General features: G+C 54.5%; 3 protein-coding genes across 5 annotated transcripts in view; 2 read left to right on the top strand and 1 right to left on the bottom strand.

Annotated features, from left to right (window-relative positions):
- The window catches only part of HNRNPUL1 (heterogeneous nuclear ribonucleoprotein U-like 1), a 49,011-nt gene extending 44,314 nt beyond the window's left edge, over positions 1 to 4,697 (top strand). For 2 of the 3 annotated variants that reach the window (XM_006871398.1, XM_006871400.1), the window contains exons 11-15: positions 296 to 464; positions 1,006 to 1,290; positions 2,303 to 2,592; positions 3,663 to 3,854; positions 4,172 to 4,697. In XM_006871398.1, coding sequence (XP_006871460.1) covers positions 296 to 464; positions 1,006 to 1,290; positions 2,303 to 2,592; positions 3,663 to 3,854; positions 4,172 to 4,288 — 1,053 coding nt within the window. In that variant the 3' untranslated portion in view covers positions 4,289 to 4,697. The remainder of the gene's footprint in view (positions 1 to 295; positions 465 to 1,005; positions 1,291 to 2,302; positions 2,593 to 3,662; positions 3,855 to 4,171) is intronic. The other variant, XM_006871399.1, reaches the window with a different exon arrangement.
- Positions 4,698 to 7,726: 3,029 nt separating this feature from the next.
- Positions 7,727 to 13,817, top strand: CCDC97 (coiled-coil domain containing 97). Its single transcript, XM_006871397.1, has 5 exons — positions 7,727 to 7,772; positions 10,182 to 10,628; positions 11,291 to 11,569; positions 11,952 to 12,081; positions 13,697 to 13,817. Exons 1-5 carry the CDS (start codon positions 7,727 to 7,729, stop codon positions 13,815 to 13,817), a joined length of 1,023 nt encoding a protein of 340 aa, XP_006871459.1.
- A 7,660-nt stretch (positions 13,818 to 21,477) lies between these two features.
- TGFB1 (transforming growth factor, beta 1) overlaps positions 21,478 to 22,785 on the bottom strand; it is a 20,441-nt gene continuing 19,133 nt past the window's right edge. Inside the window, exons 6-7 of the mRNA XM_006871396.1 lie at positions 22,328 to 22,481; positions 21,478 to 21,636 (exon numbers count right to left, since the gene is read on the bottom strand). Coding sequence (XP_006871458.1) covers positions 21,478 to 21,636; positions 22,328 to 22,481 — 313 coding nt within the window. The remainder of the gene's footprint in view (positions 21,637 to 22,327; positions 22,482 to 22,785) is intronic.

Below are 22,785 nucleotides of genomic sequence, written 5' to 3'. Positions count from 1 at the left end.
TGTATTCGGGGATAAAAATGCAATTTCTAAGCACAAATAACACTAAAAAGCCAGGCCAAGCCATTAGGAATCCTGTCCCTAGGCTTGAGTACAGCTACTTTCCCAAGTTGGTTCCACTGCTGAAGATGAACTTACGGATTGTAAAAGTGGAGAAAAGCAATTTCCTGAGTGTCTGTGCTTAGAAGGAGAGCCGGTGTCCTTTCCCCAGCCCTTGGCCTACCTCTTGGAGGGAGAACACCAGCTTGCAATGTACCTGATGTCCCACCTCTTGCCTCTTGTGTTACCTCCCCCCTAGACAAATGTGTATGGGTCAGCACAGAGGCGAAAAATGAGACCATTTGAAGGCTTCCAGCGCAAAGCAATTGTCATTTGTCCCACTGACGATGACCTGAAAGATCGAACAATAAAGCGGACCGATGAGGAAGGGAAGGACGTTCCCGATCATGCTGTGTTAGAAATGAAAGGTATGAACTAGCAGCTCCCGAGCAGGCATCCGCCCAGAGAGGCTAAGAGAAAAGACTCCTTTCCCAGGTGTCCTGCCCAGTTCCTTAGTCATCCCACCTTTGGCCTCACTCTTTACTTTGTTCCTTCTGTAACCACCACTGCTGTGGATGGAAATGTTAGCCCATCTCCTGGGGCGGTCTTCAGGTGCGGTGAGGCCGGCAGCTTGAGAGGACCAATGGGGGAGCAGAAGCTGAGAGACCTGTACGGTAGCCCCACCCTGGGCACCGAGCGGACTGGCTGTATGGGCCAGTTTGCTGGTTGTGAAAATGGGCGTGGTGGTTCTCCCTGTCAGCCACGCTCCCTGGGTTGAGGCTGGAAGGAGACCGGCACCACGGTTGGGGGCTGAACTGTCTCGTAGGAAAAGAGAGGAAGGTCTCTGGTAGCACTGACAGGCCGAGAGTCAAGGGTCCCACCTCTTTGCAGCTCACCTTCTCTGTTCTGGCTTGCCGGTGTCCTGGGCATCAGGGGTATTAACGCCCTTGCCCCGTTTCTTCCTCCTAGCCAACTTCACGCTGCCAGACGCGGGGGACTTCCTGGATGAGGTTCTGTTCATTGAGCTGCAGCGGGAAGAAGCAGACAAGCTAGTGAGGCAATACAACGAGGAAGGCCGCAAGGCTGGGCCACCACCTGAAAAGCGCTTTGACAACCGAGGCGGTGGTGGCTTCCGGGGCCGGGGAGGCGGCGGTGGCTTCCAGCGCTACGACAACCGAGGCCCCCCTGGGGGCAACCGTGGAGGCTTTCAGAACCGAGGGGGAGGCAGCGGTGGAGGCGGCAACTACCGAGGAGGTGAGACAACCACCACACATCCTGGGTTCAGGTGGGCTCCCTGCTGCAGGCTGGACTCAGAGCTCTGAGAAGAGTCCCACTTTGGGCCTCAGGGACACTTCGGCTCCCCTGGGCACTGTGTCCATTTATCACATTGGCACCATTTCTATGAAAAGAGGTGACAGATCTGGTTTTATGTCATCCTAGGTCACAGCTCAGGAGGTGGTACCAGGCAAGTGAACCCACTGAGTGGTGGTTATGTGCCACTTAGTGGGTTCTGACCCTGTGTAGGGTTTCCAAGGCATCATCTTTCTCCTGTGGAGTGATTGGTAGACTCAAACAGCTGACCTTGCAGTTAGCCACCCAACTTGTAATTCACTGCTAACCAGGGTAAATGTTAGAACGTTTGAGAAAGCTTCATTTGCCCAGGATCCCCCAGCTCAGTCCAGAGTTGCAGGTCAACAAGTGACCCACAGCCCACATTCTTCATTGTCAGTTCTGCTGTGTCTGAAGTCATGCGTCTGCTCATTGACTCAACAAGCAGGTCTTTAACCCCCTCTCCTCTGCAGTCGTGTGCTACTGGATAGTTCCTTCTGCGGTAGCAGCCTGGAGAGATTCTGGACTTAGCAAGTAAACCTGGAGAGGCTGTGGACCCAGGTGATGCCTGATCCACCCTATGGAGTAACAGGGCTCAGGAAAAGGCCTTTAGGCTGCTGGTGTCCAAGCCTAGGTCCAGAGGTGCAGATTGACTTGGCCTGAGGGAGAAGGAGACAGCTGCACGAACAGTCAGGTGTGGCTTACCACTTAGCTTGTCTGCAAAGGAGTGGGCTTGACTCGCTCACAGCTGTCCTAGTGCTAGCTCGCTCTGATGGGCACCCTAGAAACCACGACAGCTCGGGTCCCATTGTAACAGCTCGTTGTCCTTTGTGACAGCTCTTGCTCTGTGCCTGGCCAGGTGGGAGCACAGCCATCACCCAGGCAGCCCAGTCTCGGAGGGTCTCACCGTGAGAATGATGGGGTCTCTCCTGCACAGGTTTCAATCGCAGTGGAGGGGGCGGCTACAACCAGAACCGCTGGGGTAACAACAACCGGGACAACAACAATTCCAACAACCGAGGCAGCTACAACCGGACCCCCCAGCAACAGCCGCCCCCACAACAGCCACCACCACCACAACCCCCACCCCAGCAGCCGCCGCCCCCACCCAGCTACAGCCCTGCCCGGAGCCTCCCAGGGGCGAGCAGCTACAACAAGGCCAGCAGCCTCCCTGGCTCCAGCGTCAGTCCCAGCACCCCCACCGTCAGCAGCTACAGCCCTCCACAGGTGAGGGAGGGAGTGGGCCAGGCCCAGCAGCCCGGGCAGGAAAGCAACACCTCCTCCAGCTTCCTGTCCCCCTCTCCCGAGGTAGCTCTAGCCAGTCTGGAGGTTCAGTTCCTCCCAGCAAAGCAGGGTGTGTCTCCTGTCTGGGTGGCTGCCTTCCTAAGTCCCCAGGAAGGTACTCCTTTGAGCTACCCTTGCCCAGGTTGGGTAGGGGTCCTTCGCCCTAAGGTTGGGCAGTGGCCTGCTGATGGGTGGCCAGACTCTGGAACCCATGGACCTTGTGTAGACCAGAGTAGAGTAGTCATTGCTTATTGGGTAGCAATTTCCAAAGCACATCCTGTGTGCCAACCCTTGGAACAGCTACCAGCCTACAGAAGTGAGGACTTCTGGTTCAGGTCTAAACAGAATGGCTCCTGGAACAAGGGTGACTGGCACACACAAAAGCCCCAGCCCTGCATTGTCCTGTATTTGTGACTCTGAAGAGCTTCCCCACTGAGTCTCCTGCTCCTGGCTGAAGGACTAGAGTGCTTTCATAGCTCTCATCGGAGTGAGGGATGAGCAGCCCTGTTGCATAGTGGTTAAGGGTGCAGGTCCTGGGACTCGCCACTTCTTAGCTCTGACCATGGCCCCGTGACTCTGCTCCCCTGAGCTTCATCTGTCTCCCCTGTCCATTTGGGGTTGGTGGTGGGTGCTACAGCTCAGAGCAGAGCGTTAGTGGCCCATCCTGGACTGAGATCTTCCATTGCAGCCACTGCCTTCATGGAGCGCCCATGTCTGTGTCCTGAGTTACGTGCTTTGTACTCACAAGCTTCCTGCTCATTGATTATGCGTGGCAATCCTAAGGGGGAAGTTCTGTTGTGATTCTTGTTTTACAGAAAGGAAAGCTGGGGTTTCAAGAGGGTGTGTGTACTTGGTCCCCAGGCTGCCAGACTGGGATTAGGGTCGAAAACATGGCCCTTCATCCCGACCTCCTCCGGCACCCTTCCTTTGTGGGCCAGCTACTTAGGATGGCCCTGCCTCGGCCTCAGCTGTCAACTGGCCCTTCCATAGCCCTGGTCTGTTTTTTTTTCCAGCCGAGTTACACACAGCCGCCCTACACCCAGGGAGGTTACACCCAGGCCTACACAGCCCCACCACCTCCACCTCCACCACCACCTGCCTACAACTATGGGAGCTATGGCGGGTACACCCCGGCCCCCTACACCCCGCCGCCACCACCCACCGCACAGACCTACCCTCAGCCCACCTATAACCAGTATCAGCAGGTAGGTGCCAGACTGGGAGCCAGTGGGATGGAAAAACTTTCTGAAGCCCTGCCTGGGTGTGTTGTCCCAGCCTTGAATCCCCAGAGAGAACGGTCTGCTTGGTGTTAGACTGGTGGGGTGGGCTCCTGCAAAGTGTGTGCTAAGTGGGTGGTGCCCCCGCTCCTCTGCACAGCTGCCAGAGCAGCCCCTCTGTGAGCCCACCGGCTGGAAAGTTGGGGACCTAGGCTACAGTCTACTACCCCATGGCCCGCAGGTGAGGGTGGGCCTGTAGGGTGGGCTCTGACCTCCTTCCTGCTGTTCTCTCTCCCCCTCCCCAGTATGCCCAGCAGTGGAACCAGTACTATCAGAACCAGGCTCAGTGGCCACCCTACTACGGGAACTACGACTATGGGAGCTACTCTGGGAGCACACAGGGCGGCACGAGCACCCAGTAGCCAGAGCGCCCGGAGGCCCTGCCAGCTTCCTCTACCAGCGCCCACCGCTGCCCCTGCTGGGCCCCAGGGCTCCCTCCCTGCCCAGCCACCCGCCAGCCCACTGCCTCCCCACCGAGGGGCTTCTTACCCCCTCCCTGGGCCAGGCATTTCTCTCTGGGTTCAAACAGGCCACAGTGACCTTTTCTTTTCTGTTTGCCCCACCTCTTCCCTCCTCTTCCTTCCTTTTTGACTAAAGAGTTCCTCCCCTCCCTAGGTCTCACAATGAGGCTTCAGTGACTGAGGGGAGGACCCCGTCTCCTAGCCAGTCCTCCCCAGCCCCCAGCTGCCCAGTCCCTCATGCAGTTTGTTGTAAATTCTTCCAGGAGCTGTTTTACTGTCTACTTTTCAGGATTAAAAAAAAAAATCAAAAACTTTAAAAAAAACAAAAACAAAAACATGAGTTAAAAAAAAATATATATGGAGGGAGGAAGCAGTGGCAATTTGTGGGGTTTTTTTGTAATTCTGGGATTTTGTTTTTTTTGGGGGGGCGGTTTTCAATTTTTTTGTTTTCAATGTTTAGAATTTGTCAGCTTTCACTGTGGGTCAGATGTTGATAAGATAGCTCATCACAATAACCATCTCACTGCTGAGTTCAGGTGACCGAGGAAGAGCCAGACCCTCAAAAGGAAACAAAACACACAGCAAACCACAAAATCACCTTGAACCTAAACTTTTTATACCGTGCGTGTCTCAGTTCCCCAAACTTGGCACACAAGCTTCTGTGTTGAGTTGAATTGTAACTGCTTTTTGTATTTGGAGAGAGTGTGATTATTGAACTTGAAACCTTTTATTCTGGGTGTCCTGGTAGTTTCTGAAGGGCTGAAATGGGTGGAAGGGTTTGGGGGCTCCTTCCCTTCAGCTTGGGATGGCCTCTCAGAGGTGTCCAGGTCCCAGACCTGAGTTCCCCCTAGTGACCCTCTTCAATTCTTTTTACTTTACCTTGTCCCCTAACTTTTAACAAACTGCACTTACCTAAGAAATGTGTTTGCCCTGTTTTGTTTTCTTTCAATAAATGACATGGCATCTCATAGAGGAAAGGAAGCTGGGATGAAACCCTGAAGTCTTACTGCACTTGACCTTTAATTGGGGTGGGAGCCTTTTCAGAGGGAAATTATTTCTTCTCTTTTAAACCAATGTATAATTAGTGAGGGCTACTTTTGGTGCTAGGGATGACTCCTTACCCTTCCGGGGCCCCCAGTTAATAAAATCCATTGTTTGGTTTCTAATGTAGTTCCCAGGTTCCTCACCCCTCAAAATGGGTTCACACACAAAGCCATCAGGACAGTTTTTTAGTAGAATGTGTGAAGTGGGCCCCTAGGTCCAAGGAAAGATGGGGTGGGGAGGTGGTTACGGGTCATTAGTGGGTACTGACCATCCACCCCAAGCCTATGTTGTGCACTGGTCTCTACACGGTTCTTGACCATGGTCCAAATCAGTGAGGACTCCTAAGGACCAAGCAAAACCACTGTCAATTGATTCCTAATCATAGTGACCCTGTATAGGTTTCTGATACTCTTAAACCCTTAAAGAAGCTGCCAGAACAGCTGCTGAGTGAATAGTAGCCCAGTGCTTAACCCATGGTGCCACCAGGGCTCCTGGTGGGGATTTCAGCGACCTTTAGTTCTTCAGTATGCCAGGCACCTACTTACTCTACCTCATCCGCAGAGGACAGCTCCCAGGACCAGATGCAAGGTGGAACTGATACCAAGCTGTGAGGGTGCCAAGTGATCAGGGTGGAGTAGGGGGAGAACTTAGTGAGTTACAATGACAAATAGGGTCAAAAACTGCCTCTGCATCTCAAGGCCCACCAGCCTCTGGTTACACCTCATTCATGTATGGATTGAGTAGGTGCAGTGTTCCTCCTGGTCATTCCCAAGCAGAGTGGACACAGGCTACAGAGGGAGGGCAGGGTGGAGCATCTGAACATGAATAAGGGCCAAGGCTGGTAGCCAGCTCTCCTGTGTGACCCTTAGTTCCCGTCTGGAAGATTCCCTTCCCTGCTAGTCCATATTGTAGGCTAACAACGCCCTCTGCTGGCCTTTGCTGATAATGTACCTGGATGCCTGTGGCCAATTAGACCTCGGTTTGGGAGAGTAAAATGAGAAATGCTTCCTTTGATCTCAGCTCCAGTCTGGATTACTGCACCATCCTCCCTCACTTTGAGCCATAGTCCCTCCTTGCCCAGGGTTCCTCAGGATAAAAGTGCACCAGCTACTACAGTACACTTAGGAGTCCCTGCGTGGCCTGGCCCCTGTAGATCTCACTGGCTCTCTCTCTTCTTGCCCCCTTTGAACATCAGTGGTTCTTCCGTTCCAAAATGTGGGGGGAGAGTGTATTAAATATCGCTTTAGTAATCCATAAAAGTTATAAACCTCTACCTTAGTAGATACATGAGGTTTTCAAAGCCTCTGCATCCCTATCATGGCCTGCAAGTTAAGAGTGCCCTTCCTACTGAATCTTAGGGAAATCCTTGGCAGCTCCCACACTATGCCTGCCACATCCCCCTCTAGATCTTTGCACTCTCCCCTCAAACCAACGTCAACATCTTCCCCAAAACCTGCTCTTCCATACCCCCTTTCTGGTACTCACCCTGAGACCTTTATCTCAGGCTCACCTGCCTGAGACCTGTATCTCTTGCCCACCCTTCAAGTCTCAGCTCCAAGAATTAAGCATTTCCTGACCCCGCCATTCCCCAGGCTAAGAAAACACCTCATCCAACTGGATAAATCAGGATACAGTTGTCTTCATTATCTAAATATTTCCATATATTAAAAAGCAAAGTGGGAAGTCCACGTTTTGATCTGACCACCCATCTCATGCCAGCCAGGAACTGGTGTGATGGCAGATGTAGGAGCAGAGGTTAGTAAATAGTCCCTGTAGGATGTGTATGAATTGTTAAATGGAAAACTAACTTGCTCTGTAAACTCTGACTCAAATCACAATAAAAAGTTTAAACCAGACCCTCAAGAGTTCAATTCCTGGAGAGGAGTTTCACTCCTCGGAAACCCTATATGGGGTCACCATGAGTCGGAACCGACTCGAAGGCACTTAACATCCACCCCAAAATAAGACATGCCGGGCTGTTCCGTGCCAGGCCTCTGCTGGTCGCTGGAGTCTCAGCACTGAGCGAGGTCACTGGTTCAGATACCTCCAAAGTCCGTTTTGCAACATTCAGACGTTCTGACACTAGCGCTCCTTTCTTGCCTGGCTGCTGAGGACTGATTTAAAAAATACGCATGCGCATAGGAAGGTCCACTTTAGCCCCGGAACCTTGGTGCCCGAGCACAGCTGAGTACCGGATCAAGTAGCGCGCTCAGCCGGAAGTGTCTTCTGGGGGTTTGGGGTTTGGGTCGACGTACGGAATCTGTCCAGGTGGTTGGTAAATCGTAGAGAATCAGGATGGAGCCCGTAGCGGCCGCGGCGGCGGAGAATGAACCCGATAAGGGTGAGGCCCCAGCCGCGCGGGGGTGGAGGGAGAGTGCGCCTGAGGTGTCACTAGGAAATTATTCCCCGGGAACGGGAACGAAGGGTTCTTTAAGAGAGGCACTTACCCTGTGCCTTCCAGTTGTCCCGGTTAACCCCTCTCTTCTCTTAGGCAGACTTAGTTCCTAATATTAAACTCTAATGTTAATCCACCTCCAAAATTAACCACTTCCCAATTCCAGGCCAACCTTTCCATGTCCAGGTTAACATTTCCTTCACCCACTCATAGGACAGAGAGAACTGCTTCTTAGGGTTTCTGAGACTGTATCTTCATAGGAGCAGATTGCCTCATCTTTCAGCCAGGATGTACTCTAGGGCTCGAAGCAGTCAGACTATGCCTGAGACTGGGATGTGGAAGAAAATCAGGTTTGGAGCATGGAAAGTGTGATGACCCCAGGGACATCCACCTCTTGGGAAGTGAAAGGACCTGAGGGGTAGGGGTGCCTTCCACTTAGCTTCCTGACCACTCTCCACATCTGCCCTGGTCTAGCGCAGTCTACTGACTCCTCAGGGTCACTATGGGTCGGAACCAACTCGACAACACTTAACAACGTAGGCAGTGTAAGGAGTTCTGGTAGCATAGTGGTTCTGAATCGGGCTGCTAACCTCAAGGTCGGCAGTTCGAAACTATCAGGTGAGGCTTTCTGCTCCCGTAAAGATTTGCAGCCTCAGAAAGCCTGTGCAGGGTCACTATGAGTCAGAACCCGACTCCATGGTACTTAACAGTAGGCTCTGTAAAGCCATTTGAACTGCAAGATAGGTGGTTCAAGCTCACCAGCTGCTCCTCAGAAACCCTACACAGGGTCACTATGGGTCAGAGCTGACTCAATGGCGCTTAACAACAACATAGGCACTGTAGTAGTGTGATGGTTACCTCAAGATAAGCCGTTCAAAACTACCAACAGTTCCACAAGAGAGAGATGAGTCTCTACACCTGTAAAGATTTATTCCAAAACTCTACACAGGGTCGCTATGAGTCGGAACCGACTCCATGGCATATAACCACCATTGGCACTGTGAGATAATATACTAGACCATAAGGTTGGTTTGAACCACAAGGTTAGCAGTTCAAGCTCACCAGTCACTGCTCAGAAACCCTCCCTATACAAGGTTTCTATGAGTCAGGATCGACTCTGACAGTACTTAACAGTAGTCACACCTATCAGAGTCCTGTAGGAAAAGTACTGGACTTCTGACCATAAGATCAGTGGTTCAAACCCACAAGGCACTCCTTGGAAGCCTTTATACAGAGTCACTATGAGTCAGAATTTACTTGTGGCGCTGTGGGTTAATGCGCCAGACTGCAAAGCTGTTTGAACTGCAAAGTTGGCGGTTCAAGCTCACCAGCTGCTCCTTAGAAACCCTATACAGGGTCACTATGGGTCAGAACCGACTCCACAGCACTTAACAACAACAACACTTAACAATAGCAGCAGCATCACCCCTATAAGGAGCCCTGGTGGCTCAGTGGGTTAAGCATTAGGCTGCTAACGAAAAGGTCAGCAATTCAAACCTGCCAAGAGCGAATGTGAGGCTGTCTGCTTCCGTAGACTCACAGCCTTGGAAGCCTGCTGGGGCCATTGTGCTCGGTCCTAGAGGATTGCTGAGTCAGAATTGACCAAATAGCAGTGGGTTTGGGTTTATCCCACCTGTAACCATCACCCCTTTCCCTTCCCCCGCCAAGCCACCTAAAGAAATTGTGTGTGCTTTTCTGTCCTCACTTACTCCCTGCTTGCAGCAGGCTCATCCAGAAAACTGCTGTCCCCAAGATACAGCTTTCCCTGTATCTTTATCTGTATTGTCTTTGACCTTGCCTATCTCCCCCATCAGAATGGATGCTCCCTGAGGGCAGGGATGGATTGGATTAGTCTGTGGGGTTCTCAGCTCAGAGCCTCCCACTCCCTTGCAGAAGAGTGGTTGGGTCAGTGTGTGAATGACTAAGAAGAGAGTGAGAATGAGTGAGTGAGGGCACAAGTGAAAAGGCAGGGTGGGAGGGAATCAAGTAGACCCACCAGGCACAGTCCACCTCCTCTTACACACACTCTTCCCTCTGCCTGGAACCTTCCCTCTTCCCTTAGAAATCCTGCCTCCCCACCTTCAGATCTACTCAGATACCATGTTTTGGAAAGGCCTTCTCTGATGGTCCCATTTAACACCAGAGCCTCTCCCCCCTACCCGACTCCCTTCCCCATGGCACTTTCTCTACATTGTTGGTGAAACCATCTAACATGCTGCTCTAAGTTTTCAATAATGACTACGACTTGTGTCATCATGTTGTTCATTGGCTGTGTGCCCCATTAAAACTCAGTTTCCTGAGGGCATCTCGTATCCCTACAGCTACCCCGACTGACCTAGTGCCTGCTCCCCACAGGCCACACAGAGCCCAGTCCTGGCCACTGGGGGGAGCTTAGCTGGACGTCAGTTCCACCCAAGCCCCAGGAGAAGGTGGACGCCTCCTCAGAGGGAGCTCCAGAGGCCCTGGACAAGGACCCAGCCGAGGCTGAAGGTGCAGCAGTGAGCACCATGCTGCGGGCCGTGGCCACCAGCCGCCTGCCTGTGTGCAGCCAGCAGCAGGGCGAGCCTGACCTGACGGAGCGAGAGAAGGTGGCCATCCTGGGCCAGCTGTACCACGAGAAACCTCTGGTGTTCCTGGAGCGCTTCCACACGAGCCTCCGTGAGGAGCACCTGACCTGCTTCAGCCACTTGCGTGGAGACCACCGCGCAGACTTCTATTGTACCAAGGTGGCCCAGCAGGGCACCGCCCGGCCCCGTGCCCTGCGCAATCGCCGCTATGCTGCCCTGCGTGAGCTCATCCAAGGTGGGGGGCAGATGGGCCTGGGGAGGAGGACAGAGATGTTGAGGGAAGGAAGACTAAGGCTAAGATGGGGAGAGAAAGGGAGGCTGAGGTGGGGAGGGGGAGGAGGAGGCAGAAGCAGAGACAACTGAGTGGGAAACTGAGGCAGAGATGAGGGGCCACTGGGTGGACAATGTTAACACTTATCTGAGGGACAGAACCATTCCTGCGACAATAGGCAGCCAGGGAAAAGAACTAGAGTTGGGGGCAGTGAGGGGCCCAAACCACCTGATAGGGTGGCTTCAGAAAGGGCAGCTCTGGGGAGTGCCTGCCACCCCCAGACAGACACAGGCCCCCACTAGGTCCTCCCACATGGGCACACTCCCCCTGCCTGATCCCATGTACACAGACGCATGCATGCCCCACAGATGTGTGCCTATCAGTCTGACTGGGGCCCACACCCGTGCACTGCTTCAGCCCCATCCTCCACACGCCGACCCCACCCATAAGGTCCCTGTGTGTGCATGGGCCTGAGCAGGGGGCTTCCCAGTCTGTCACGCACACGTGCGAGCACATAGTCCCACATGGCCTCAGACATCAGACCCTTATATCTTCCTCCAAGCATAACTGCACACCGTGACCCCATCCCCGCCCTCTCCTCTTCATGCACACACCTGACCCTGCAGGAGGCGAGTACTTCAGTGACGAGCAGATGCGGTTCCGAGCCCCGCTGCTGTATGAGCAGTACATCGGGCAGTACCTCACCCAGGAGGAGCTCAGCGCCCGCACCCCAGCCTCCCAGCCCCCCAGGCCTGGCTCCCCCGGCACCCCCACCTGCCAACTCTCCGACCTGCTGCTGCAATCCTACCAGGAGTGGGAGGTACAGCAGCGCCTGCTCCAACAGCAGGAAGAAGAGGCGGCCTGCGAGGAGGAGGAGGACGAGGAGGAGGACAGCGACGTGGAAGGTGAGGGCCAGGGAAACCCCAGTGTCTAACAACAGGCCAGACCTTCAGGGAACCAGAGTGGACACCACCATGGCCCTCCCCTGCCTGCCCCTCTAACATCTTTGTCCTGCAGACAGAACCATGCTGGCCACCTCAGAAGTCCCGGGTGGTCTTGCCTACCCATTGTTCCTCACTTGCCCTTGTCCTCAGGTCCCCACCCTGTGCACAGCCCATGGCTCCCATGGTCCTGTGCTGTCCTTGCTCACTGGCTGTGTCCCAGTGGGTGCTGCGATCACACCTGTGGCCCCCACGGACCTAGCACAGGGCTGGGCACAGAGGCAGCAGCTCCTGGTGCACCCTCACCCCTCTGGGTGGGTGTCTACCCCACCTCCCACCCCTGCAGATGAGAGCTCTGGCCAAGACTCAGAGGCCTGGGTCCCCGACTCAGAGGAAAGGCTGATCCTGCGGGAGGAGTTCACTAGCCGGATGCACCAGCGCTTTCTGGACGGCAAGGATGGCGACTTTGACTACAGGTGCTCCGGGCCGCACCCTGCCAGACCCTTACACATGCACAAAGGTCATGGGGTGGGACATCCTGCCACGCTGCATTAGACCTAGAGCGTCAGTCCCGTTTCCTCTGTAAGGAGGGAAAGATCAGGGCCGACCCTGCACTGTGTTGGCAGAATACTGAAGCAGGTCCATCTGTCTGCCCGTCAAGAGGCCATAACCCCAGGCCCCTAATGCAGTAGGAAGTAACACCTAGCAGGGTCTGTGCCCAGCATGCAGGGGTGGTTGGTGGGTGGCCCTGCAGTGCCAGTGGTTTTGTAAGTAGAGGCCATCTGGTCTGGTGGTCCAGAAGCCCGGATTTGGCAGCAGAGGGCCCTGGTTTTAAATGCAGCCCTGACCACCTGGGAGTTTTGTGACTGTGGACAAGTAACTTCTCCACATAGAGTGTTGGTGGGGACTGTGATTCCACGGGCTCGGTGCCCGGCTCACGGTCAGCACCAGTGATGTACCATCCTGCTGCAGACTGGAACCTGGCTGATCCATGGCCGGTGTGGTCAGCACAGAGCTTTAGGCCATCTCCATTCAGCCTCCATATGCCTGTGAAGTCACTGGGCCCGCCCGGTGTGAATAGTGGGCAGTGGTGGGCATGCAGCCAGCATTGTTGAGTATCTGCAATGTCTGGCTCTGAGGGTTTACAAAAACCAAACCCACTGCTGTTGTTCTTGGGGTTTCCAAGACTGTTAATCTCTATGAGAGCAGCCAGCCTCATCTTTCTCCCATGGGACGGCTGTTGGGTTTGAACCAGACCTTAGGGTTTGCAGCCAGACACTAGCCCTGTGAGCCACCAGGGCTCCTTCTGAGCGTAGAGCAGGGAGTAAAACTCTTGTAGGGACAGCAGAATGATTCAGCATCTGGTGATGGGGCCACAGAGACAGATAAAGCAGGGAAGACCTCCCCAAGGAGGTGACGAGTGAGTGAAGCTGAGCCACAAAAACCCCTGGGAGAAACGCCTTCTGGGTGGGGGGACCTGAGGGGACCTGGGGGGGCGGGTGGCAGAAGCACAGAGGCAGCCCATACTTGGTGAGTTGGAGGAACAGCCAGGCAGACTGAGCGGCTAGATAGGTGCTCCTCAGAGGTGGGGGCCCCAGCGGGTAGAGCCTGGTGGGCCCAGGCCGTGCGATGGGGAGATGGGAGCATTTGGCACTGAGCTCTGCCCCAGTATTTATGGAGGGGAAGCTGTCCTGTGCCCTACAGGCGGTTTAGCAACACTCCTGGTCTCTATACATTAGATGCCAAGTAGCACACACACCCCCACCTCCACTAGTTATAGATGTCCCTAGGGGCAAAGTTGCCCCCGGTAAGAACCACTGCCTTCAGGAACGTGGAATCCAGAGTCAGCACATTGCCAGCTTTCCCAGACAAACTGGAAAACGCGAATTTCATGTGAAATCTGCATGGTAAATGTTTCCTTCATTGGTTCTAAGTCCTAAGAAGCCAAACAACAGCCCCTTCTGCGGGTCGGCGTCAGCTGCCAGCACATCACCCCTGACCTGGGCTTCCTAGGGCTCCAGCCAGGTCCCCAGCTTCTCCAAGGTGTGGGGAGCAGGGAGGTCCAGCCCCTGACGGTCTCTTCCCCTACAGCACAGTGGACGACAACCCCGACTTCGACAACCTGGACATCGTGGCACGAGATGAGGAGGAGAGGTACTTTGACGAGGAAGAACCCGAGGACGCACCCAGCCCAGAGCCAGATGGAGACTGATGCCCCCCCACCCCCACGAGTCCCCACCCCAACAAGACAGCTGATGACAAGCCGACTCAGTGACTCTTTGTCTGAAGGGATACCCGGGTGGTCTCACTACTGCCACCCACCCTGCTGGATCTGGGCTTCATCTCAGAGTCCCCTCCGCCAGCCTGCTTCTTTCTCTAAATCTTTATTTTTCCTCCTCTGCCTGCCTCTCTCCTCTCCCATTTTCTGCCTCTCTGGGCCTGGGGCTCAGTGTCCACAGTATAAACTCCTTTCCCTTGACCAAGACCCATGGGGCTCTTATTGAGCTGAAGCAGCCAGCTTGGCTCCAGTGTCCACCTGAGAACGAGGCACCTGGGCCCCAAGGCTCCCGTCCCCCTGCACTCCCTCTGTGTGCCTGGTGTCTCACACTCCTTCCGCCTGTACATTTCCACCTCCTCCCCTGTCTCTCAGGCTTTATCTCGGAGTCTCTGGCCCCTGACCCAACCTGGCTGCTGAGTAACTGTACCACACTGTGGCCAGGGCGCACTCAGGCTTGGGCAGGGGTGAGGGGCGGCAGAACCAAGGGTTATGGGCCTGCCAGCTAGAGGGTGGAGGGAGGGGGTACCGGAGGGCTCTCCCCTCCTGGCCCCAACAGCCCCCCTCTGCCCAACCACAATTTTCCCTTCCTTCACTTCCTCCGCCTCCCTTGCCTGTTTACACTCCCCAAATACACGCAGGCTGTTATCATGGGTCCTGAGTCATCCCCCACACAGGGGCCCGGCCCCAGCGTCCTTGCTCCCAGCTGGCCACAGGGCCCGCCCCATGGAGCCCCCTGCCGCCCCGGGCTAATGGGAGCCAGATGGCCACCGAGTGACTCAGCCAGCGGCTGGCCTGTGGGAACCCAGGCATCCCGCCTTCCCAGGCCCCCACACCCGCTCAGGCTCCCCCAGTACAGAGAGAGAAAGAAGGAACTGGCTACTGGGGGCAGGTCAAGGGTCAACAAAGCGGAGCCTGGAGACCCCACAGTCCTGTCAGAAACACCCTCAGCCACACAGTCCAGAGTGGGGAAGATCCAAAGTCTCCTGGAAGCTCGGCTCCTCACCCCCAGCTTCAGCTCTGCCCACTGGCTCAGCCAGAATTAGAGTCAAACACGAGAGACCAAGAGATGTGAGCAGGGTGAGGAGGAAGGGGCACCAGCCGGTCACCTCAGCTAAGGTGACAGGGCACATCTGACCGCCAGCCCTGTCCCAGGGGCCTGTGAACTGGGGACAATTAGCTCCGCTTAACAGATTGAGCCAGCCATCAGAGGCTGAGCTGAGACACTGTGCACCTGGCTCTAGAAAACCACACTGGTCCTAGATACCACTCTACTAGCCCACCTGCAGGTATCAGGGGGCCGCCCAGGGCTAGGCAGATGTACAGGGCACAGACAGACTTCCCCAGATGGAAAGATTCAAAAAGCATTAGACATTTCAGATATAAACAGCCTAGACCCCACCCCACAACCCGCCCTAATGTGCTGGACACATCCTAGACACAGTGGGTGGCTATGCCACTGAATTGTCCTAGCAGCCCAATGAGGCAGTAGTGGCTATCCCATCTTCCAGAGGAAACAGTGAGACTTGAGGCTGCACCCTAAGATCCGGGGGTCCCACCATTTGAAAAGAGCTAGGGAAATGAATGATGTTTGTCTCAGGTACTGTGCATTCAGTCTGCAAGGCTGCACACTGGAGGTATCAGCTCTTAGTGACAGGCACATTTCTAACCAATCTGTCATTAGATGTATTTATTATATTATTTTGCCATAACGTGGCGTCGATTCCAACTCAAGATGACCCCCATGTGTTACGTAGTAAAAAGAAAAGGAGGGATGTTAGAGAGACAGCCACTGAGTCAGAATCAGGGTTAGTCAGATAGTTGAAAATTGTCTGTGGCTGAGAGGTGGAACAGGTCACGGGGGCAGGGATTAGATGGGGAGACAGGAAGAGAGCTGGAGACAGGGATGACGAGAGACACACCTCCGGTGACAGCCTCTGAGCAACCGAGACCTGGAGGCGCCCTCCTTCCACCCCCAGATCTCCCTCTCCTCCCAGGGCTGACTCAGGGAGGGAGGGCCCAGCACCCACCCCCAGGGGCGAGCCCCTGCCCCCTCCGCAGCGTGTCTCTTGTCTGTCCCGGCCCTGGCACCCCTCTGCTGACCGCCCTCCACTCCTCCTGTCCTCCCTCCTCTCCTCTGGACACTTCTGCTTCTTGCCAAAGCTAAAACCTTTGCTCATCTCTGTCCCTGCCCCTTGCTGTCCTCCCTCCTCAATTCTCATGCCTTTCTTGTCTTCCTTTGTCACTTGCTCTCATGCTTTCCCTCCCCTCTGCGCCCTCACTCTCCTCCCTCCCTCTGTCTGGGTCTCTGTGACCCCATTTCCCATTCCTTTCTCAGTTGGACCCCCTCCTGTATCTACTCCTGATCTCTCCTGGGCCCTCATTTTTTCCTATCCCGGCTCCATCTCTCAGTCTCTGCTCCCTCCTCTCTTGTCTCCCAGGCCCTGGGAGTCTGGAATAAATGAAGGGTCCCCACCTCACCCCCACCCAGAGAGGTGGGAGGTGGACAGCGAGACTGCAGGCCTGTCTGGCCAGAAGGAAATGTCTGCGCTGTGGCCTGGTCACCCCCGCCCCCAGGACCCGCTGGGCTGTGGCCGCCCCCAGGCTGGGAGCGAGTAAACACAGCTACCGGCAGGCAGCTGGGATATTTATACCAAGGGCCGGGCGCGGGTCCAGTGCCCACTGCAGCCCCTGCCCTGCCCTCCCTGCCAGCCACTGCCGCCGCCAGCCCCGAGCCAGCGTGGCAGCAGCCGACAAGGGGACGAACCACAGACATAGCCTCCACTCAGTGTGAAGGCCCGCAGGCGCTGGTCACTCAGGATGCCAGAAGGGATACAGGGTTGCCCCCTCCTCTAAAAGCAACGGCACACAATGCAGACACATACTCAAGCTATCCACCCCTGCCCTCTGGGTGACACAAAAGAGGCCACACAACTCTTCACAGAGACCAGGTCACCAAAATGCAGCCAGTGACTGCTCACAGACACATGGACACCCACAGGGGCAGAGAACACCAGCCATGTGGACACACAGACATACCACACAGCCCTCTTGGAGGCACACAAAACACACCAGGAGAAGCGAGCACACAGGAAACACACCTCATAGGCACACAGACGTGCTCAAAATAGCAGTCATACGCATACACTGATGACAGACCAGAAATCACATGCCCATGGACACACACACACACACACACACACACACACACACACGCCGGAAACACAGCTCAGGTGAACGACATGAAAAATCCCCAACACCTCTTGGAAACACCTTCTTCTCACAGACCCATCCACTTAACACAGACAACACCCACGTTTCCAGTCAGACTTTCACCAGAAAAGCACAAATTTACACTCAGAACAACGAAGGCGTTGAGGTGAAAAGGTAATCAGACAGGAGCGCACTCAAAAGAGAGTCCCCCTCACACACACAAACACACACACATAGCACTTCAGAGTAGATGCTAGAACAAGAAGCACAGAAAACAAGAAAGGGTCACATTGGAAATGTATCAGAGTCACAAACATGAGCTGGGGCCACACACACTGAATGTACCCATGGCAACAAAGCACCCAGGCCCAGGTGCCAGAAACACAAAAGTCACACCACAAACCCTGCTGTCTCACTCCCACAGACAGAGACAGATCCTAACATCATCTATGTGTCCAGATACTTAGGGGGTACAGGGTCTCTCTGTGCCTGTCACTGCCACACACACACCATGAGTGACCCCAGTCAAGCTAGCCTGGGGGAGGGAGCAGGAAGGCCTGAACTGGCCTCCCCCAGCTCAACTTCCTGCCCCCTGGGGGCCGGACGGGAAGCTGGGGCTCCAACCGGAACCCAGGCTCCCCCCACAACTTCCCTCCTCCAGCCTGTCCTGACGGCTGAAGTGGGAAGGGGGGGACAGCCGAGGGGTGGACAGAGGGGTCCCCAAACTCCCTGCCCTGCCCCTGTGGTTGGCTACAAGCAGGACCTGGCATGTCCTGCCTGGACCCAGCCACCAGCGCCCGGTGTGCCAGGGCAGTGCACCCCATGTGCTTGCGGTGGGAGAAGGTGCTGAGCCCACAAGTTTCCCTTCCCCAGCCCCGCCTGCCAGCTCAGCGGGCAGCCCCAGGGCAGGTGGGCGGGTGTGTCACGAGGAGGGCGAGGTGTGGGTTGGAGAAGCTGAGGGCCCAGGGACAGCAGCAGCAGCAGCGTGTGCGGTCATGGGAGTTGGGGGGGGGGGGCATTCCTTGTCCTCAGGCTGAGGCACGAGCTGGGCGTGTAAAGGCCTAGTCTGTGACCCAGGGTGGGGGCGTGTCTGGGTGTGTGGGAGCTGCTCTGTCTGGGCCCCTGGGTGTGACAATGTCTGGCTACACCGGGACAACCGTACTCCCAGGGCCCTGTGGGCTCCCCGTCTCTGGCAGCCTGCATGCCTGTGGCGTGTCCAATGCTCTGTGTGCGGTGTTTCAGGGTTCCTTGTATCTGTGACCATGACCCTAAGAAAGATGTTTGGGCAACTGTTAGCGGGTCCCTGGGGAATCTGCGTTTCACGTTCTGACAGGCTCTGAGGCTGTTTGTGTATGACACTGTGAATCTGGGCATGTATGTGCTGCCTGTGACCCTGACCCTCCAGAATAGATGTGTGAAGACGTCCTTCTGTGACCCTATAGTCCCTGCTCGTGCCAGGCTGGGACACCTCCTATTTGTATCCGTGCATGGGTGGGGCTGACTGCTACGGGATATCACAGTTCATGTGTTACGGCTTCCACAGGAAGTCTCCAGAGATACCGTGTCTAGTGTGGTTCTGAGAGCTGACTGTGTATGTGTGTGTGGGGGGTCCTCCAGGGGCTGCAGTGAATGACATCCACGTCACTGCATCCCTGCATGTGTCTCTGCTTCTTGGGGGCCAAGTCTCAGAGGTGACAACGGTGGCACTCCCAAGCTCCAGCGCCCCCGCAGCAGGAGTGAACCCACTTCCACCCCTGAACCAAACTGGGAAGCCCCCTCTGAGGCCCAGACCACCCTCACTCAGACCCAGTGCTAACAACGGCTCTCATGCCCACAGGCAAGGGGGCATCCAGTGTCCTACCTCCCAGGACAGTCCTGGAAAGAGGATAAGTCAAGAGGCCCCTGGAGAGGAAGGGGAGGAAATGAAGCCAGCTAGGAGAAAAGGGGAGCAGAAGAGAATTTGTAAGCAAGGCTGTAGCAGATGGGGAGAAACAGAGGCAGGAGAAATCCATCCTGTCGGACCTAAAGGATCAATGAGAGTCGCTCCCTGCAGCTACCCTCTGTCCTATTCAGTCAACTCACCACCATCCATCAGTCAGAGGAACCCTCTGAACACACCTTTCTTCTGTAGAACCCTCTGTGGCTTCTGTCTCCCTGAGAGTACGCTCCTACATACAGCCTGCGATCCATGCATACAGAGACTATGCATACATACCCTGAACTCACGCTATCCTTGCATCCCAGCTTCCACTTACTAGCTGTGTGAGCATTAACAAGTCACTTCACCTCTCTGTGCCTCAGCATGCCCATCTGTAAAACAGGGATCAAATGGTCTCTATAGAGCAGGGGTTGGCAAACCTTTTCTATAAAGGGCCAGATAGTAAATACGTGGAGGCTTTAAAAAGTTTGTGGGAAAATGTTAAGATAATGGGATTTTTTTGTAGATCTTTGATGCTTTTGATTTGTCAGGCCATCCCATGTCTGTCCCAACTACGCCACACGTACGTAAACGAACCAACACGGATGGATGGCTGTATTCTAACAAAACTTTATTTACAAAAACAAGTGGTGGGCTGAAATTAGCCAGTGACTGGCAGTTTGCCAACCCTGTTCTATCAACTTGGGGGGCAAATGGAATGAGCTAGTAGGAATGATCTGTCCTATTGTTTTTAAGTGCTGTGGATCATAACGACCCTGTATAGTAGGGGTGGGGAAGCTTTCACTGCCAAAATTTTCAACATCCTCCGCAAGCCATATAAAATTATCAGCTTAAAACAGCCTGCTACATTTGACCAAACGTTTAATTAAAAAGTCAGCACTGTAGGATAAGCATAGGGCCACAAGGTCATTTGAACCACAAGGTCAGCGGTTCAAACTTACCAGTAGCTCCTTGGAAACCCTAAGCGTTGTCTGAGGGCTTGGATGTTATGTTCCCCACCCCTGCTGTATAGGATTTCCGAGGCTACAAATCTTCGCGGGAGCAGAAAGCCTCATCTTTTTCTGCAGAGCAGCTGGTGGTACTAATCGATGACCTTGTGGTTTGTAGTCCAGTGCTTATCCTCTAGAGCCACCTCGCTCCCATATCTGATATATATGTCATTACTCACTGGCCTGTGGGTGTCATGATCTGACACCAAAATCCACTGCTACCAAGTCAATTTCAACTCATGATGACAGTGTAGAATTACTCCATGAGGTTTCTGAGACTATCAGCCTTCACCGGAGGAGACAGTCTCATCTTTTTCCCACAAAGCAGCTGATGGTCTGAACTGCAACCTTACACCATCATAACCCACTACACCAAGAATACAATCTGACTCTTCTGCCACCATCACCCTTACCTCATTCATGCTCTTCCAACCACATTGGCCTGTTTCCTCCTGAGCTAGCACACCCCACCAGGACACACGCTCCCCACATACGTCTGGAGCCTGGCTTCTTGGCAGCCTTCATCCACCTCCTTGGAGAATGAATCCCTTTCTTCTCAATCATATTTCATGTCTTTTATCACTGAACAGGAGCCCTGGTGTGGGGCGCTGCAGGTTAATGCGCTGGGCTGCAAGGTCGATTCAAACCACAAGGTCGGCAGTTCGAGCTCACCGCTGCTTCTCTGAAACCCTATACAGGGTCACTGTGAGTCGGAACTGACTCGATGGCACTTAACAACACTGAATAGCATTTTTTTTTTTTTTCTGTCTATATCTTCCTGGAACGTGAGCTCCGGCTAGGCAGTAACTGTTGCCATAACCGCTTGTTTTCTCACCTTTAAAATACGTGTTCTCAGAATTCCCATACTCTGTTCTGGGGATTCAATGAGTGAATCAACACAAGGTACTGAGAACAGTGCCGAAGATGTAATCACTTGCTAACTTACAAGTTTGGTGGTTTGAGACCACCCAGTAGCCCTGCAGAAGAAAGGCCTGACGACGTGCTTAGAGATTTGGACTCATGGCAAATGTGTGTGTGTATGTTATAATGTGTGTATGTATGTATGTATGCATGAATGTATGTAAAGCAGAACTGTTCCTTAAGAGTTTACCAGGCCTCTGGGTGCATATGAACCACCAATCTTTAGGTTAGTAGTTGCAGACTGTGATACCCATGGCTCTCTTAGGGGGCATAGAGGGTGGTACTTGAAACCTAATATACGCACAGCAGGTGGTGACTGATGGGGACACTCGGAGTCGGGGCTCACAGAAGGTCAGAAAGTCCGAGGAGAGAGACCTCAGTCAGGCTCCCCAATGACTCAGAGACCCCCAGTCCTCTCTTCACCTTTAATGGGCCCCCATGCGGGACGCAGGTGTCCTTAAATACAGCCCCCGGTGACGGCGGTGGGCGGGGTGGAGGCGGGGCCGGGCCTGCCGGGCGGGGCGGGGGCGGGGCCTCAGCTGCACTTGCAGGAACGCACGATCATGTTGGACAGCTGCTCCACTTTGGGCTTGCGGCCCACGTAGTACACGATGGGCAGCGGCTCCAGCGCCTGCGGCACGCAGCACGGCGCTGCCGACGCGCCCGGGTTGTGCTGGTTGTAAAGGGCCAAAACCTGCGGGAGGGCGGGGCCGCCGGCGAGATCAGGGCTGGGAGGGACACCCTTCCTGCCTCCTTTCCCCTCCCTCTGTCTTCTGTCTCTTGCCATCTGCCCTCATCTTCTTGTTTCATCTCATTCTATTACTCCCCATCTTTCTGGTTTTCTTTCTCTATTTAAAAAATAATCGAAACAAAAGCCCACGGCCGTCCTATCGGTTCTGACTCACAGAGACCCTATATGACCATGACGTTCTCGAGGCTGTTATCTTAATGGATGCCGAAGGCCACATCGTTCTTCCACGAGGTGTCTTATGGTTCCAACCACCGATCTGCTTAACAACTGAACTCTAACCACTCCGCCACTGGAACGCCTTTGCTTCCTATTTTCACTCTTGATTTATATCTCAGCTTTCTTTATCTCTCTTACCTTCCATATTTCTGTCTCTCTCCTTTTGCCTTTTTTCTCTCACTCTATCTGTATCTCTGCCATCCCCCTCCTCCCCGTCTCTCTTCTCTATCGCTGTCTCAGCCTCCCCATTCCTGAATCATCTTCTGCCTCAGTTTTTCTCACCTTGCTCAGACTGTCTCCTTTCCTACCCCCATTTCTGTGTCTCTCTCTGCTCCCCACCTCCCGCCAACTCATCTCTCTCAATGTACCCCACTTCCGTACCCACAGTCCATCCCAGCCTCCCACAGAGCAGGCGCACCTTGGTGTACTGGGTGTCCAGGCTCCAGATGTAGGGGCACGGCCCCAGACAGAAGTTGGCGTGGTAACCCTTGGGCTCGTGGATCCACTTCCAGCCCAGGTCCTTGCGAAAGTCGATGTACAGCTGCCGCACGCAACAGTTCTTCTCTGTGGAGCTATGGATTATGGGGTGCATGTTGGAAGGGGGCGGGGAAGGGTTATGGCCCTTCCTCCCCATGTGTGTCCCTCTCCCTAGGTTGCCCCAAACCCATCTCCATCTCAGTGTCCCTGTACCCCGCCCCTCCCGGGGACATGACAACCATCCGGGCAGTAGTAGCAAGTAGCTCAAAACGCCTACCCATGAGGTTTGGGTGCTGGGGAGGGGGACTACACAAGAACGGGGAGGGGAATGGAAGAACAAGGCGGATGGGAGAACAGTTAAGCAGGTTTGCATGGGCTACGTGGGACAAAAGTTAAAAA

This window comes from Chrysochloris asiatica, unplaced genomic scaffold (genome assembly GCF_000296735.1).
Source record: "Chrysochloris asiatica unplaced genomic scaffold, ChrAsi1.0 scaffold00168, whole genome shotgun sequence".
Lineage (NCBI taxonomy): Eukaryota > Metazoa > Chordata > Mammalia > Afrosoricida > Chrysochloridae > Chrysochloris > Chrysochloris asiatica.
This window is presented reverse-complemented; position numbering and strand designations above follow the sequence as displayed.